Genomic DNA, 18670 nt, shown 5'->3' on the forward strand with positions numbered 1-18670 from the left:
AGGACCTCACCTACCTCCAATGACTTCAGGCACAAGTTCCCTCCACTATCCCTGATAGCCTTACCCTCACTCTGGCCATTCTCTTGTTTCTCACATAAGTAGAGAACGCCTGGGGGTTTTCCTTAATCCTACCTGCCAAGGCTTTTTCATGTCCTCCTCTAGCTCTCCTAAGTCTATTCTTCAGTTCCTTCCTGGCTACCATGTAACCCTCTAGAACCCTGTGTGATCCTTGCTTCCTCAACCTTAAGTAAGCTTCCTTCGTCCTCTTGACTAGATGTTCAACATCTCTTGTCATCCAAGGTTCCTTCACTCTACCATCCCCTCCTTGCCTCAATGGGACAAACCTATTTAGCACTTGCAGCAAGTGTTCCCTAAACAACCTCCACATTTCTGTCATGCGTTTCCCTGAGAGTATCTGTTTCCAATTTATGCTGCATAGTTCCTGCCTCAGAGTGTTGTAATTCCCCCTTCCCCAATTAAATACTTTCCCAAACCATCTGCTCCTATTCCTCTCCATGACTATAGTAAAGGTCAGGGAGTTGTGATCACTATCAACGAAAAGCTCTCCCATTGAGAGATCTGACACCTGACCTGGTTCGTTGCCAAGTACCAAATCCCATATGGCCTCCCCTGTAGTCGGTCTTTCTATATATTGGGTCAGGAATCCTTCCTGGGCACATCTGACAAAATCTGCTCCATCTAAACTATTTTCACTAAAGAGGCTCCAATCAATATTAGGGAAGTTAAAGTCACTGAGGACAACAACCCTATATCTTCTGCACCTTTTCAAAATCTGCCTCTCAAACTGCTCCTCCGTGTCTGTGTTGCTGTTGGGGGGTCTGTAGAAAACTTCCAATGGAGAGACTGGTCCTTTCCTGTTTCTGACTTCCATCCATACTGATCCAGTAGACAAACCTTCCTCAGCGACTTCCCTTTCCGCAGCTGTGCTACTGTCCCTGATTAGCAATGTCACTCCCCCACCTTTTTTTACCACCCTCCCTATTCCTTTAGAAAAATCTAAATCCCAGAACGTCCAACAATTATTCCTGCCCCTGTGATATCCAAGTCTCCGTAATGGCTACAACATTGTAGCTCCAAGTACTGATCCATGCTCTAAGCTCATCATCCTTATTTCTGACACTTTTTACGTTAAATCTTTAATCCATCAGACTGACTGCAACTTTTCCCTATCTATCTATCCTTCCTCACAAATTCTCTGCACGCTGTATCTGCCTGTTCCATAGCTCTTGTTCTCATTCCCCTGCCAAACTAGTTTAAACTTTCCCGAAGAGCTCTAGTAAGCCTCTGGCCCAGGATATCGTGCCCCTCTAGTTCAGGTGCAACCCGTCCTTCTTGTCCAGATCCCGCCTTCCCCAGAAGGTATCCCAGTGATCCACATATTTGAAGCCCTCCCTCCTAAACCAGCTCTGCAGTCATGTGTTCAACTGCACTAGCTTGCTGCTCCTGGCCTCACTAGCCCATGGCACTGCTGGCATTCCTGAGATTACTGCTATGCTTGTCCTGACTTTTAGCTTCCAACCTAACTCCCTATATTCACTTTTCAGGTCCTCATACGTTTTCCAAGCTATGTCATTGGTACCTAAGTGTACCACGACTTCTGGCTGCTCACTCTGTCCCTGAAGGATCCTGTACACTTGATTCGAGACATCCCTGACCCTGGAACCTAGGAGGCAACATACTATCTGGGATCTTGTTTGCAATCACAGAATCTCCTGTCTGTTCCTCCAACCATTGAATCTCCTGTTACTATCACTCTCCTAATCTCCCCCCATCTCTACTGAGCCACAGAGCAAGGCTTAGAGCCAAAGACCTGGCCGCTGTGGCTTTGTCCTGGTAGGTCATCCACCCAGCAGTATCTAAAGCGGCATACTTATTATTGAGGGAAATGGCCACAAGGGGTACCTGCACTATCTGCCTATTCCCTTTCCCTCTCCTGATGGTCACCCAGCTACCTTGATCATGTAACTTAGGTTTGACTACCTCCCTATAACTCCTCTCACTAACCACCTCTGTCTCCCGAATGATCCACAGTTCATCCAGCTCCAGTTCCTTAATGTCGTCTGTGAGGAACTGGAGTTGGGTGCACTTCTTGCAGGTGAAGTCAGCAGGGACTCTATTGGTGGCCCTTACCCTCCCACATCCTACAAGAGGAACTTGCAACTGCCCTAGCTTCCATCCCCTTTGCTCTAAATTGCCAAAAGCAATTAAGAAAAGACTTACCTTACCAACTCTCTTTTTGGTTAGAGGAGAAGGATGGGTGTACTGTTTCAGGTTCATCCACTGACCAAATATATTAATTGACTTACCCAGCATTCCCTGTGTCTGCTTTGCCTCAGTTCAGCCTTCACTCCACTGATTTACGAGGTAAGTATTTTATATTCAAATTTACCTTCCCAGGTGTTCCCTTGCTCATGCTGTCCTGATTCCCACTGCTGAAATTCATTGGCCCAAATCTTGAATCCAGAGCAGAAAAATCTGAATTTAAAAATCTGTGTTGTGCATTGGAACTCTGCAGATTTATTGACATGTACATGTGCGCTGAAATGCCCAGGATGTTTAAATTTTCAATGGCCTGATTTGCACTTTCCTGGACCCTTCAAACAACTCCAGCACTGATTACTTTAGATTACTTACTTACTTACAGTGTGGAAACAGGCTGTTCGACCCAACAAGTCCACACTAACCTGCCGAGGCGCAACCCACCCAGACCCATTCACCTAACACTACGGGCAATTTAGCATGGCCAATTCACCTTAAGACCATAAGACATAGGAGTGGAAGTAAGGCCATTCGGCCCATCGAGTCCACTCCGCCATTCAATCATGGCTGATGGGCATTTCAACTCCACTTACCCGCATTCTCCCTGTAGCCCTTAATTCCTTGTGACATCAAGAATTTATCAACCTCTGCCTTGAAGACATTTAGAGTCCTGGCCTCCACTGCACTCTGGCAATGAATTCCACAGGCCCACCACTCTCTGGCTGAAGAAATGTCTCTGCATTGTTGGTTAATACTTGCTCTATCTCAGGGATTACCCAGCATAACTTGAACTGAGAACTACAATGGACTGCTGACTCTTCGTTCCCCAATCCTCCAGGTTGGATTACTCTCCTAACCTGTTCCAACTACCACCACTCACATGCAATGTGCTCACTGCAGCATTGCTGCTGATGTGAAGGTCTGTCCTGTTGTTTTTGTGGTTGTGGTTCCAGATATTATGTGAAAACAATTAATCCCACATGACAAAACAGATAAAACTGTTATTTTCAAATGGAAAAATTGAGAAGGGGTCTGTTATCAATGTGATCTCTGGGATTTAGATTTGAGCCCAAATTTGAGAAAGAATGAAGGTCTGTTAATGATAGCCTCAAAGTCTACGTGAAATAATCTTGGCTAATCACTGCCCATTTCCTTGGGTATAAGGCTGCTCAAAGATGTACCAGTATAATAGCAACATTGAGACAAAAACAAAGTAATTACTTAAGTGGAAGTTAGCTCATTGTGTCTGGTAGAGTGTTTTGCTGCTCACCCATGCATGTGCAATGCCAAAATTAGTTGTTGAAACCCAAAATTAATAAAAGTTACTAATACATTATTTAGAAGATTGCAATAAAAAGAGTTAATTTCACAAGCTTTTACCACTTTTTCATTCAACTTTTCTGTTTGTTTCATTTTAGATCTTGAATTGGGTCCAGAATCAGGAAACAAAGGAACTCATCTGCACTCATATGAGCAAAATAAATCTCCTTTTCTTTTAGATACATTTGTGAAGAATATAGCACAAGAAAGAGATTTCTATAAATCTGAGGTAGAATACTTAATAAAGATGTTGAGAAACAAACCTTCAGGCCAATGCAATTCATCCAGAGGACGTAGTCCACTGCGCTCATCTCCTGTGAAGGTACTTTGCTTGAAACCTAGATTACTTAGAGTCATAAAAATGTACAGCACAGAAACAGACCCTTTGGTCCATGCTGACCAGATATCCCAATCCAATCTAGTCCCATTTGCCAGCACTTGGCTGATATCCCTCTAAACCCTTCCTATTCATATACCCATCCAGAGGCCTTTTAAATATTGCAATTGTACCAGCCTCCACCATTTCCCCAGGCAGCTCATTTCTTACATACACCACCCTCTGTGTGATAAAAAATGCTGACCAGATATCCCAATCCAATCTAGTCCCATTTGCCAGCACTTGGCTGATATCCCTCTAAACCCTTCCTATTCATATACCCATCCAGAGACCTTTTAAATATTGCAATTGTGCCAGTCTCTACCCATTTCCCCAGGCAGCTCATTTCTTACATACATCACCCTCTGTGTGATAAAAATTGCCCCTTAGGTCCTTTTATGTCTTTCCCTTCTTACCCTAAACCTATGCCCTCTAGTTCTGGAGTCCCCCACCCCAGGGAAAAGACTTTGCCTATTTATCCTATCAATGTCCGTCATGACTTTATAAACCTCTTTAAGGTCACCCCTCAGCCTCCAAGCTCCAGGGAAAACAGCCCCAGCCTATTCAACCTCTCCCAATAGCTCAAATCCTCCAACCCTGGCAACATCCTTGCAAATCTTTTCTGAATCCTTTCAAGTTTCACAACATCCTCAATACTCTGACCAATAAAGGAAAGTATACCAAACGCCTTCTTCACTCTCCTATCTACCTGCGACTCTACTTTCAAGGAGCTATGAACCTGCACTCCAAGGTCTTTTTGTTCAGCAACACTACCTAGGACCTTCCCATTAAGTGTATAAGTCCTGCTCTGATTTGCTTTTTCAAAATGCAACACCTTGCATTTATCTAAATTAAACTCCATCTGCCACTCCTCAGCCATTGGCTCATCTGATCACGATCCCATTGCAATCTGACATAACGTTCTTCACTGTCCACTAGATCTCCAATTTTGGTGTCATTTGCAAACTTACTAACTGTATCTCTTCTGTGGGTATATGTGTATCAGCCAAAAATGAGAGTTCAAACAATAGTGTTGAATGTTACAGTCATTTCCTTGTTGCTATCAGCTCTGTGCTAGTTACTGTCTCATGAAGAGGTGAAATTTCAAAGTGTAGAACACCCCAGGATAAAACTGAATAGTTTCATAGAGGTCTGTAGCATTGAAAAATACACCTTCAGCCCAGCAAGTCTGCACTCGGTAATAAATCAGCCCATTTCCAGGCCCTTGGCCCAGAGTTTATATGCCTTGGGTCCATGGGGTTTCTATCTCGACCACCCTTACAGAAAGTGATTTCCATATTCCCATCACACTGGGTGAAAAAAGCTTTTCCTCACATCTCTTGAAACCTCATGCCCCTTGCCTTAAATCTATGCTCTCAGTCATTGATCTGTTTCTTCCTGTCTGTGCCTCTCATAACTTTACGCATCTTCATCATGTCCCTCTCAGTGTCCTTTGCTCCAATGAAAACAACAGTCTGTCCAACCTCCCTTCATAGTTAAAACTTTCCAGCCCAGACAACATCCTTTTAAATCTCACTGCATCCTCTCTTTCTTTAATGTGGCTTTCAGAACTGCACACAATACTTTAGCTTTAGCCTAACAAGCTTTTTATATAGTTCCAGCATAACCTCCCTGCTCTTAAACTCTGTTTCAGCTAATAAAGGCAAGTATACTATATGCCTTCTTAACTAATTTATTTACCTGTCCTGTGACCGTAAGGGACCATGGACATGCACACTCAGGTCTTTCTGATCCTTAGTGCTTCCCGGGGTCCATTCATCATATATTACTTTGCCTTGTTTGTCTTCCCCTTGTGCATCTCAATGCGCTGCCCGTGGGTGTGGTAGAGTCGGAATCATTGGCGACCTTTAAGCGGCATTTGGATAGGTACATGGATGGGTACTTAATCTAGGTTAGAAGTTCGGCACAACATCGTGGGCCGAAGGGCCTGTTCTGTGCTGTATTGTTCTATGTTCTATGTTCTATCTCCTCTCACCTATCTGGATTGAATCCCATTTGCCAATGAACAGCCGATCAGCCAATCTGTATCCTTCTGTAACCTAAAGCTCTCCTCCTCACTATTTACTATTCCCACCAATTTTCATATCATCTGCAAACTTACTGATCAACTCTCCAGACTCAAGTGTCAAGTCTTTTCTCAAATCTGAAAGCTAACAGGTAATTGTGATGATGGGAGAATTCAGTTACTGTGCAACATGTTTGCATGAACAATTTGGGATATAGAAATTTGTAGTGTGAAAGTTGGTAACATGTATGATTTTTGTTTATAATATTTGTTGATCTCTGTCACGCAGGTCGGAGAATGTAGTCTCTCTCACTTACCTCTGCTGTCTTAGCATTCCCTTTCATTCTTGCTTTCCTTTATCCCGTAAATCCATTCATTGTGTTCTCTCTTACATCTCACCTCTTAAATCTTGATGACTAAAAATTTGACAACAAATTGAGTGATTTTTACACAATTTGCACATCAAAGTGACTTTAACGTAAGTAGACATTCCAAGGCATTTGATGCAAGTGCAATCAGACAATAAAAGGGGAGAGGGGAACTGAAAGTTTTGTCAAAGCAGTTGTAATGTAAGTCTTACAGAAGGTGTTTGTGCTGAAGAGATATAAGGATGAATTTCAGCATTTAAAGCCCAAATGATTGAAAGCATGGCTGTTGATTGTAGGATACCGGGAGTAGGGGATATACATGTATCCAAAACTGGGAAGTCCAGAGATCTTAGATATCATTAGAACTGGAAGAAGTTACAGAAATAGGAATAGATGAGGGAGTGGAGGGATTTCAGTATGATGGTGAGAAGTTCAAAATTGAGGTGTTGGTAGTCAACAAGTGCAGAAGAAAAGGGGAAAAGTAAGAGAGGCATACGCTTCTGGCTCTGCTACCAGGACTGGTATATCGCTGATAAAATTCCATGCCACTTATATATTGTCTGTCATAAATTTCAAAATTACTGTCAAAAAGCTAAGTTTACCTCTCAGAACTTTATTTCCTACGGTATTATATTCATAGGTCATGATTCAGTTCATATATACTTGCTGATGAAAGTAGTTCTCATGCTTGGAACAAGGCAAAACAGCTGAAGGCATTCCACTCAACAGCATGCTTGACATGCTTGACCTTCAATTGTCTAGGCTATAGATTCTGAAATTTCATCCATTTCTACCTGATGAAATGTCCTGATGTGTGCATAATGATAAAATTCAACAAAACATCTCTTTTCACCACACGCAAGTTATTTCACAGAATTTTTAAAATACAGAAGGGGGCAGTTTGGCCCACTTGAAGGAATCTTATCATATCTTGGCTAAGTGTGAGTCATATCAAGTTTAGCGGACAGTTCTCGCCACAAGGTGGAGTGGGATTTCACTCTCTGTGTTGCCAAATTTAATTGTCATTTGAGCCCCTGTAAGACTCGCATACTATTTCCACCCCATGGTACCACATTTTGTTCCCAGGGCAACTCACTACTCATTGAGATCTTGGGTGTGACTGGCGTCCTCAATACTTCTACACCTGGACAAATACTGTCAGTTTGGAGCTGCCCTGCATGGTTCCTGAAATTTGCCAGGAATGGTTCTGGAGATCCTGCTGGACACGGTGGTGAACTAGTGGTATTTCCTGTTCCCTCAGGACCAGTATTGGAGGCAAAAACACTAGACCATGACAGCCTAGTGTGAGGTTGCCCCACCCATTTAGAAACAATTGTCTGGAGGAAGTGAATGGAGGAATGCCCAGCACTGTAGGAAATGTGTCAATGTCCTTCTCCACTCTACCAACCAGTTTTCTCTGACATCTCACACTCAATCTTTGCTACTGCACCCACTTCCCACCAATGCTCACTCTCTATAACTCTCAATAATGAATGCAACATCATCCCATTCTTTCTCGCCCTCTTCAAATACAACATCACTTATTCCACACACCCTTTTCATTACCTACACACTCACTTGGAAAATGTCCCCACCTGTGCCAACCATATGTAATCGTTGTGCTACCCACTTTTATTTTCTGTAATACCTGCTAGTCTCCCATTCAGGAGCAAAATAGTCCACAATAGGATAGAAAGTATCAAAATTGATGCTGTGCTGCTATCAGCTTCTCACTGCTTGAGTAGAGGATTATGAATCTGACTGCCCCAAGCAGAACCAGGACTTGTTTCTGAGGCTGCACTTGATTAACCATGCCAGGAACCCCTGAGAGAATGCCATCCCCTTCACTGGACTGAGGGCTGCTGAAAAATGTAGGAAGCTCCCTCGTTTTATATCTGTGCTATATGACATGGCAAAACATATTAATATGAACCAGGTATCTCTGGCTGAGGAGGCAAAATGGAAAAAGGCAAGGCACGGATGCTGAGAGCATCCATATAGGCTCAGAGTGAGTGCTATGACAGTGAGTGAAGCACCCCGAGATACAGCCTGGTCCAGTCCAGGAGCTGAGGGCCATGTCTCTGAGGACCAAGTGCTCCAGCTGCAGCATTACAATGTAAGTTGTTGGTGCAGCCTGTTGTGAAGTGCAGAAACATCCCATTAGTAATTGGAGATGTACCATGAGGGTTCATGGAGGCTGGCACACTGTCAGATGCCCATGTCCATGGATGTGAAGTGCATGTGACTAGTGTACATGAATATGTCAAAGATGTTGGTGCCCAGTATTCAACATGGAGGTCTTTTGGACCAAGTGGCGAGTTGAACCTACCAATAACCTGTTCTGGTTTTCATGTTGAGTTTCTGACAGCTAGTTTGTATAGAGAATTTCATAATGTCTCAACCCATGGCACTTTGAACTGTTAACAAGTCATTTAAAAAACAATAAAAAAAAGTCTGTTGGGAACTCACTGCGCCATTTGAACAAAGCATGGAAGTTGTGATGAGATGTTTTCGACATCGAGTCAACCATCTCGCCCAATTCTACCACTCATCTCACTATTGCCCACCTTGTTTACAGCCTTGTAAGGTGCCACGCATTGTGTCAATAGCAGCTCTCTGAGCATTTTGATTGATGCTACACTCCTGCCTTATATCTGTAACTCTTTTCTATTTAAAAAATTATCCAATGCCCGCTTGAATGCCTCAACTGAACCTGCCACCACCATGTTTCCAGGCATCACAAACCCAGACCATTCACTGTTTGATAGCAATTTTTCCTACCTCATATTTGCTTTTTTTTTGCCTAACTGTGTGCCTCTGGTTCATGATGCTTGAAAGAACTGAAATGGTTTCTCCACTCTTCTCTGTCCAGACAGAGGAGTTACTCCTATTTTCCAAACATGGAAAATAGGAGCAAGAGTAGACCATTTGACCCATCAAACTAACACTAACATAAGCATGGCTGATCCTCTATCTCAATGCCATATTGATGCTCTCTTCTGGATGTAGGTTTGCTCGCTGAGCTAGAAGGTTCATTTTCATACATTTCATCACCATACTGGGTAACATCTTCAGTGAACCTCTGGACAAAGCATTACTGATGATTCCTGCTTTCTATTTATATGTTTGGGTTTGTTTGGATTGGTGATGTCATTTCCTGTGGCTTTGCCATGTCCTATGGCGATGTCATTTCCTGTTCCTTTTCTCGGGGGTGGTAAATCAGGTCCAAGTCAATGTGTTTGTTGATAGACTTCCAGTTGGAATGCAGTGCTTCTAGGAGTTCTTGTGCATTTCTCTGTTTGGCTTGTCCTAGGATGGATGTGTTGTCCCAGTCGAAGTGGTGTCCTTCCTCATCTGTATGTGAGGATACTAGTGAGAGCGGGTCATATCGTTTTGTGGCTAGTTGATGTACATGTATCCTGGTGGCTAGTTTTCTGCCTGTTTGTCCAATGTAATGTTTGTCACAGTTCTTGCACGGTATTTTGTAAATGATATTAGTTGCTTCTTGTCTGTATAGGGTCTTTCAAATTCATTAGCTGCTGTTTTAGTGTGTTGGTGAGTTTGTGGGCTTCCAAAGGGTCTGAGTAATCTGGCAGTCATTTCTGAGATGTCTTTGATGCAGGGGAGAGTGGCTAGAGTTTCTGGACACATTTTGTCCACTTCTTTGGGTTTGTTGCTGAGAAATCGGCAGATTGTGTCATTGGGACCCATTCTTTTTGAATACACTGTATAGGTGATTTTCCTCTTCTCTGCATAGTTCCTCTGTGCTGCAGTGAGTGGTGGCTCGGTGGAATACCGTTCTCTTACAGATGAGGAAGGACACCACTTCAACTGGGACAACGCATTCATCCTAGGACAAGCTAAACAGAGACACGCACGAGAATTCCTAGAAGCACGGCATTTCAACCAGAATAATGCTCGTTGGAATAATGTTCATTTGAAGAAGCTGCATCAGAACGTTATTCCAACGAGCCCCACACACGTAGAGCAGAGGAAAATCACCTATATAGAATACAGTATATTCAAAAAGAATGGGTACTCAATGAACAGTCGACTGATTTCTCAGCAACAATCCCAAACAAACAGACAAAATGCGTCCAGAAACCCTAGCCACTCTAACCAACATCAAAGACATCTCGGAAATGACTACCAGACTACTTAGACCCCTTGACATCATGGTAGCCCACAAACCCATCAACACACTAAAACAGAAGCTAATGAATTTGAAAGACCCTATACAGATAACAAGCAAAACTAATGTCATTTACAAAATACTGTGTAAGAACTGTGACAAACATTACATTGGACAAACAGGCAGAAAACTAGCCACCAGGATACATGTACATCAACTAGCCACAAAACGACATGACCTTCTCTCACTAGTATCCTCACATACAGATGAAGAAGGACACCACTTCGACTGGGACAACACATCCATCCTAGGACAAGCCAAACAGAGACACGCACGAGAATTCCTAGAAGCACTGCATTCCAACCGCAACTCTCTCAACAAACACATTGACTTGGACCCGATTTATCACCCCCTGAGAAAAAGATCAGGAAATGACATCACCAACCCAAAGAAACCCAAACATATAAATAGAAAGCAGGAATCATCGGCAATGCTTCGACTGGAGGTTCACTGAAGATGTTACCTAGTTTGGTGACAAAGTGTCTGAAAAAGAACCTTCCAGCTCAGCAAGTAAACCTACATCCAGAACCTCAACCTGAGTTACAAATCTTCTCAAAACTCATTCATGCCCTCTTCCAACAGACCTTGACATCTTTACAAATTTGAAAATGGTGTAAAAATAGGTGAGAAGGCAAGTTCTGAGAGCGACACAAAGAGTCTGCAGAGGGATATAGGGTAAGATAATAGAGAGTGAAAAAAACTGGCAGATGGAATATAATGTTGCAGGATGTACACTTTGGCAAGAAGAGTAGAGGAGCTGAGTATTTTTTAAATTGGGAAAGACTGTAGAAAGCTACAGATCAGAGGAATTCAGCAATCCTCAGACATAAATCATAAAAAGCTAGCATACAGGTTCAGAAGGTAATAGGAAAAACATGTGGAATGTTGGCCTTTATTTCAAAAGAATGGAGTATAAAAATGGAGGTAATAGAGGCAGTCCAGAGACTAATCATAGGCTGATCCTAGGATTGGAGAGACTGTACTATGAAGAAAGGGTCAGTATATTGGCTAGTACTCATTGGTGTTTAGAAGAATGAAAGATGATCTTATTGAAACAAAGAAGATTCAACATTCTCAGGGCACTTAACAGGATAGATGCAGAGTTTTGGTAGAGACAATAGGACAATAGGGCATAACCTCAGAATAAAGGGTGCCCCTTTTAAGACAAAGATTGTGATGAATTTCTTCTATCAGAGGGTAGTGAATTTGTGGAATTTTTTTTACTGCAAAGGACTGTAGAGGGAGGGACATTAAGCATATTCAAACCTGAGATAGAGGCATTTTGAATCAGTAAGGAAATCAAAGTTTATGGGGATAAGGCAGCAAAATGGAGTTGAGGATTATTATAATTAGATTCCCTACAGCATAGAAACAGGCTCTTCAGCCCATCCAATCTACACTGACCCTCCGAAGAGTAATCCACCCAGACCCATTTCCCCTCTGACTATCAGCAATTTAGCATGGACAATTCACCTGGCCTGCACATCTTTGGTCTGTGGGAGGAAACCAGAGCACCTGGAGGAATCCCACGCAGATACAAGGAGAATGTGCCCGAGGCTGGAATTGAGCCTGGGACTCTAGCGCTGTGAGGCAGCAGTGCTAACCACTGAGCCACTATGTCACCCTGGTGATCTCCTTTGTGATCTCATTGAAGAGTGCAGCAAACTTGATAGGCTGAATGGCCTACTTCTGCTCGTGTGTTTTATGGTTGTATAGCCTGTAGAAATCTATTTCTTAAGTATATCGGTGACTTGACCTCCACAGCCTTCTATGATAGAGAATTCCACACATTCTTTGCTGTTTCAACAGAAGTTTCTTATCATCTCAGTCCGAAATGGCCTATCGTGTAGCCTGAGATTGAGACTCATGTTCTGAAATCGCTGGCCAAGAGAAACATCATCCCTGCATTCAGTCTGTCCATCCCTGTTAGAATTGCATGTGTTTCAATGAAGTCCACTCAAAAACTACTAATCTCAACACTGGCTAACCTTTCTGACTGAACACACATTTTTCCATGTGACTATACATTCCACTCAAATTCTTATGATAAAACAAAGATGTCAAAAATATTTGATAGTTTGCAAAGTGCTTTCAGTTGTCGAGATTGCGAAAGACTCTTTAAATTTCTTTACTGAAAATGATCTAGGAATTCTGTAAACTCCACTGTCAAAATTACCAAACAAGTAGAGCATTAATCAACAATGCCAATAGAATTTTGAACTAGAGGAAGTCATGATCAAAATTTCTACCATGTGATGCTCAGGAGTTCATGTGTCATGATAAGTGTTCCTTGATCCTAGAAAGGCATCTATTGTTCTCAGCTGTGTGCATAGTTAACAAAATTTGACATGAAGCTAGGTAAGAAAGTAAGTTGTCAAGAGGAGGTAGAAAATCGACAAAAAGGTAAAGGGAGATAAGTAAGTTAGATGAGTGGGCAGAAAAATGACAGTATAATGTGAGAAATTGTCAACTTGTTCACTTCTGCAGGAAGAACAGAAATGCAGTACACTATTTAAATATAGAGAAATTGCAGAGCGTAATAGTACAGATGGATCTGGGTGTGCTGGTACATGAACACAATATGTTAAGATGCAGGTACAGAAAGTGATGAAGAAGGCAAATGGAATGTTGCAGTTTATAGCAAGGAGAATGAAATATAAAAGTATTAAAGTTTTATAGCAGTTGTATAAGATCTTGTTGAGACCATATCTGCAGAACTGGGCACAGTTTTGACCTCCTAATTTTAAAAACTATGTAATTGTGTCAGAAGCAGTTATAGAGGGAGGCAGTGGCATAGTGCTCATGTTACAGCACAAGTAATGTAGAGTTCCAGGCAAATATTGTGGGAGCACATATTCAAATTCCAGCACAATAAATTTAAACTTTAAATTTAATTAATTATTCTGGAATTGAAATCTAGCTTCAGTAATAGTGATTAAGACATCGTCATTGATTGAAACCAAGTTAAAAACCAGTCCGGTTCACTAGTGTCCTTTGGGGAATGATCTGACCTATTTGTGACTCCATATCTGTCATAAGTACTTGCCCTCAGTAAAGGTTTATCTATTCAGTTTGAAGGATTAGGGATGGGTAACAATAGTTTCACATCTCATGAAAGAATTTTTTTAACAAGTACGGAAAGCCTTAATGATGAGACTTGTCTTATGAAGAAATATTTCATTTTTATATATTTGTTCAAGGAATGTGAGAGTTGCTGTCTAGGCTACCATTTATTGCCCATCCCTAAATGCCCTTGAGAGGTTGATGGTGAGCTGTTCTCCAATTTCATATTACATCGATTTATACATCCATAATGATGTACTTGATGTAACATGTTTTTTCTTATAAAACTTATGTATTATTGTAAGAAATGGGAGGGACTGGCAGTAAATACATACACGTGAAATGTAAATAAATGGGGATAATTCAATAAATAACAATAGAGTGACAAAGAAACCTAGGAACAAGCCACTTAATTAGTTCCACTCCTCTGTATGATCATGGCTGATCCACAGCCTAAGTTTATACAGTCACCTTTGTCCCATTTCCTATCATATTTGCTTAACAAAAGTCCAGCAGTCTCAGTTCAGCATCAATTGATTAAGAACTAATTGCCATTTATAGAAAAGGGTTCTGACAGATTTTCTTGAAAAAGTATATTCTAAATTCATTGATGCAATTTTAGTCTCTTAATCTAAAGCTAGATAAGATGGTTAAGAATGGATATGGGACGTTTGCCTTTATTAGTTAAGGTATTGAATACAAGTGTAAGGAGATTGTGATGGACTTGTGCATAACATTAGTTAGACTACAGCTGAAGTACTGTGTGCAGTTCTGTACTTCAGGAATATATGGTACACTATAGGAATGATGTGATTGCACTCTAGAGAGGATGCAGATGAAATTCACCAAGATGCTGCCTGGGCTGGAGAATTCAACTACGAAGAGAGACGAGATAGATTGGAGTTGTTTCTTTTGCCTGCAGAAAGCTGAGGAGTGATCTATTGAGAAGTACAAAGTTTTGATGGGAATATATAGGGTAGATAGGATGAAATCATTCCCTTTAGCAAAAGAGTTGATACGCAGAGGGCACAGTTTTAAGGTAAGTGCAAAAGGTTTAGGGAGGATTTGAGGAAAATATTTTTCGCACAGAGGCTTGTGAATATCTGGAAATCGTTGTCTAAAAGGTGGTAGAGGTGGACAGCTCTAGATATTTAAGAACTATTTAGATGAGCATTTGAAATGCTGCAGCATACAAGGAGGCATGGTGGCTCAGTGGTTAATACTGCTACCTCACACAGTACCAGGGAAAGGGTTTGATTCCAGCATCGGGTAATTGTCTTTGTGGAGTTTGCACGATCTCCCTGTGTCTGTGTGGTTACCCTCCAGTTTCCTCCCACAGTCCAAAGATGTGTAGGTTAGGTATATTAGTCAGGGGAAATGTAAAGGAACAGGTCTGGGTGGGATACTCTTTGGAGGGTTGGTGTGGACTTGTTTGGCCAAATGACCTGTTTCCACACTGTGGGCCAATGGGGTTATAGTAAATAGATGTTTGATGATTCGTGTGGGCGCAATAAGTCAAATGGCCTCTCTCTGTGCTGGGAAATATTTTTTCTCTACACCATTGATTTATGTTCTTTATTCCTGACTTAACAAACTAGCAGAAATGCTTTCTGTTATCTGCATCACTTCCAACAGCCTATGAAGGCATTTTAGAAGATGTAACTATTGTGTGTAGATATCCATTGATTGGATTGATTTCTGAAATACAAAATGCTATTCAGGCAATAATTTGTCACTTTTCTGGCTTATTGAAGATCGGTTTACTCTTATGATTTTTTTCTCAAAATCAGGGAGGAAGCTATGAGTCTGAACTCATATGCATTATCAAAGAGCGTGATGATCTTCAAGCCATGTTAAATAAATATGAAAGGCACATGGCAGAAATTCAGGCAAATGTCAAAGTTTTAACTGCCGAGAGAGACCAAAGCAAACTCCTATATGAGCAGGTAAGTAATGATGTTGTCATATTGTAGGGTTTGACAAGGATGCCTGAGACCTAATGAAACTGGGGAACAGATGATGGTTATATATTAATTAGGGTTAATTCTGTGAAAGTTGGTGTGTGTACTTGCTTCCTGATTTAATCAGTGTAGGACCTCTTGTGGTGCAGTGGTAGTGTCCCTACCCCTAGACTTGGAGGCCCAGATTTAAGTCCCACATATTCCAAAGATGTGTAATAACATCTCTGCATAGTTTGGTTCGGAAAATAGGTTAATCAGTGTGATGGGAGTTTGTGGTGTGTGAACTGGAAATAAAAGATCAATTAGTAAAATATATGACTATATTCTGATGGCATTTTAAGTGGCATTTTAACCTCTGATAATTGACAAAAAACATTGTGTTATTTTCATTGTTGGTTTTGGATAATGCTTTAACCTTTTCACTTCAGTAACTTGTTGCTGTATTTCAGATTAGATTAGATTACATTACAGTGTGGAAACAGGCCCTTCGGCCCAACAAGTCCACATCAACCCGCCGAAGCGTAACCCACCCATACCCCCACATTTACCCCTTACCTAACACTACAGGCAATTTAGCATGGCCAATTCACCTGACCTGCACATCTTTGGACTGTGGGAGGAAACCGGAGCACCCGGAGGAAACCCACGCAGACATGGGGAGAACGTGCAAACTCCACACAGTCAGTCGCCTGAGGCGGGAATTGAACCCGGGTCTCGGCGCTGTGAGGCAGCAGTGCTAACCACTGTGCCACCATGCCGCCCACAAAACGCGGGCTCGTCCGGGATTTGAACCCGGGACCTCTCGCAACCCAGCACCGTAAAGGACCCACGCTGCTAACCCCCCACACCACTTGCGCACCACTTGACTGACAGATTTCAATGGAAAACGTGTTCTGTAACTTCCGAAGTCCATTTCTTCTTCATAGAACATAGAACATAGAACGATACAGCACAGAACAGGCCCTTCGGCCCACGATGTTTTGCAGAACATTTGTCCTAGCTTAAGCACCTATCCATGTACCTATCCAATTGCCGCTTAAAGGTCACCAATGATTCTCACTCTGCCACTCTCACAGGCAGCGCATTCCATGCCCCCACCACTCTTTGGGTAAAGAACCTACCCCTGACATCCCCCCATACCTTCCACCCTTCACCTTAAATTTATGTCCCCTTGTAACACTCTGTTGTACCCGGGGAAAAAGTTTCTGACTGTCTACTCTATCTATTCCCCTCATCATCTTATAATCCTCTATCAAGTCACCCCTTATCCTTTGCCGTACCAATGAGAAAAGGTCTAACACTCTCAAACATATCCTCGTACGACCTATTCTCCATTCCAGGCAACATCCTGGTAAATCTCCTCTGCACCCTCTCCAAAGCTTCCACATCTTTCCTAAAGTGAGGCGACCAGAACTGCACACAGTACTCCAAATGTGGCCTTACCAAGGTCCTGTACATCTGCAACATCACCTCACGACTCTTGAATTCAATCCCTCTGCTAATGAACGCTAATACACCATAGGCCTTCTTACAAGCTCTATCCACCTGAGTGGCAACTTTCAAAGAGCTATGAACATAGACCCCAAGATCCCTCTGTTCCTCCACCTTACTAAGAACCCTACCGTTATCCCTGTATTCCACATTCTTATTTGTCCTTCCAAAATGGACAACCTCACACTTGACAGGATTGAACTCTATCTGCCACTCATCATCCCAGCTCTGCATCATATCTAAGTCCCTTTGCAGCCGACAACAGCTCTCCTCACTATCCACAACTCCACCAATCTTCGTATCATCTGCAAATTTACTGACCCACCCTTCGACTCCCTCTTCCAAGTCATTAATAAAAATTACAAACAGCAGAGGACCCAGAACTGATCCCTGCGGAACTCCACTTGTAACTGGGCTCCAGGCTGAATATTTACCATCTACCACCACTCTCTGACTTCGACCGGTTAGCCAGTTTTCTATCCAACTGGCCAAATTTCCCACTATCCCATGCCTCCTGACTTTCCGCATAAGCCTACCATGGGGAACCTTATCAAATGCCTTACTAAAATCCATGTACACTACATCCACTGCTCTACCCTCATCCACATGCTTGGTCTCCTCCTCAAAGAATTCAATAAGACTTGTAAGGCAAGACATACCGCTCACAAATCCGTGCTGGCTGTCACTAATTAAGCAGTGTCTTTCCAGATACTCATAAATCCTATCCCTCAGTACCCTTTCCATTACTTTGCCTACCACCGAAGTAAGACTAACTGGCCTGTAATTCCCAGGGTTATCCCTATTCCCTGTTTTGAACAGGGGCACAACATTTGCCACTCTCCAGTCCCCTGGTAGCACCCCTGATGACAGTGAAGATGAAAAGATCATTGCCAACAGCTCTGCAATTTCCTCTCTTGCTTCCCACATAATCCTAGGATATATCCCGTCAGGCCCGGGGGACTTGTCTATCTTCAAGTTTTTCAAAATGTCCAACACATCTTCCTTCCTAACAAGTATCTCCTCTAGCTTACCAGTCCGTTTCATACTCTCCTCTTCAACAATACGGTCCCTCTCATTTGTAAATACTGAAAAAAAGTACTAATTCAAGACCTCTCCTATCTCTTCCGACTCAATACACAGTATCCCACTACTGTCCTTGATCGGACCTACCCTCGTTCTCGTCATTCTCATGTTTCTCACATACGCATCCTACCCGCCAAAGATTTTTCATGCCCTCTCTTAGCTCTCCTAATCCCTTTCTTCATCTGCCTCCTGGCTATCCTGTATCCCTCCAACGCTCTGTCTGAACCTTGTTTCCTCAACCTTATGTAAGCCTCCTTCTTCTTCTTTACTAGATATTCATCCTCCCTCGTCAAACAAGGTTCCCTCACACGTCTATCTCTTTCCCGCCTGAAAGGTACATACATATCAAGGACACGTCGTATCTGTTCCTTGAAAAAGTTCCACATTTCAATGACATCCTTCCCTGACAGCCTATGCTCCCAACTTATGCTCCTCAGATCCTGTCTTGCAGCATCGTATTTACCCTTCCCCCAATTGTAAAACCTACCCTGTTGCATGCACCTATCTCTC

The 18670-nt window shown here is 42.3% G+C and overlaps 1 protein-coding gene across 6 annotated transcripts in view; it reads left to right on the forward strand.

Moving 5' to 3' along the window:
• Positions 1 to 18670, forward strand: part of LOC122550866 (testis-specific gene 10 protein-like) — a 134476-nt gene that overhangs the window by 44704 nt on the left and 71102 nt on the right. For 5 of the 6 annotated variants that reach the window (XM_043692222.1, XM_043692219.1, XM_043692221.1 and 2 more), the window contains 2 exons: positions 3699 to 3922; positions 15416 to 15571. In XM_043692222.1, the coding sequence (XP_043548157.1) occupies positions 3699 to 3922; positions 15416 to 15571 (380 nt within the window). The remainder of the gene's footprint in view (positions 1 to 3698; positions 3923 to 15415; positions 15572 to 18670) is intronic. The other variant, XM_043692223.1, reaches the window with a different exon arrangement.

The sequence above is a fragment of the Chiloscyllium plagiosum genome, chromosome 6, assembly GCF_004010195.1.
Source record: "Chiloscyllium plagiosum isolate BGI_BamShark_2017 chromosome 6, ASM401019v2, whole genome shotgun sequence".
Classification (NCBI taxonomy): Eukaryota; Metazoa; Chordata; class Chondrichthyes; order Orectolobiformes; family Hemiscylliidae; genus Chiloscyllium; species Chiloscyllium plagiosum.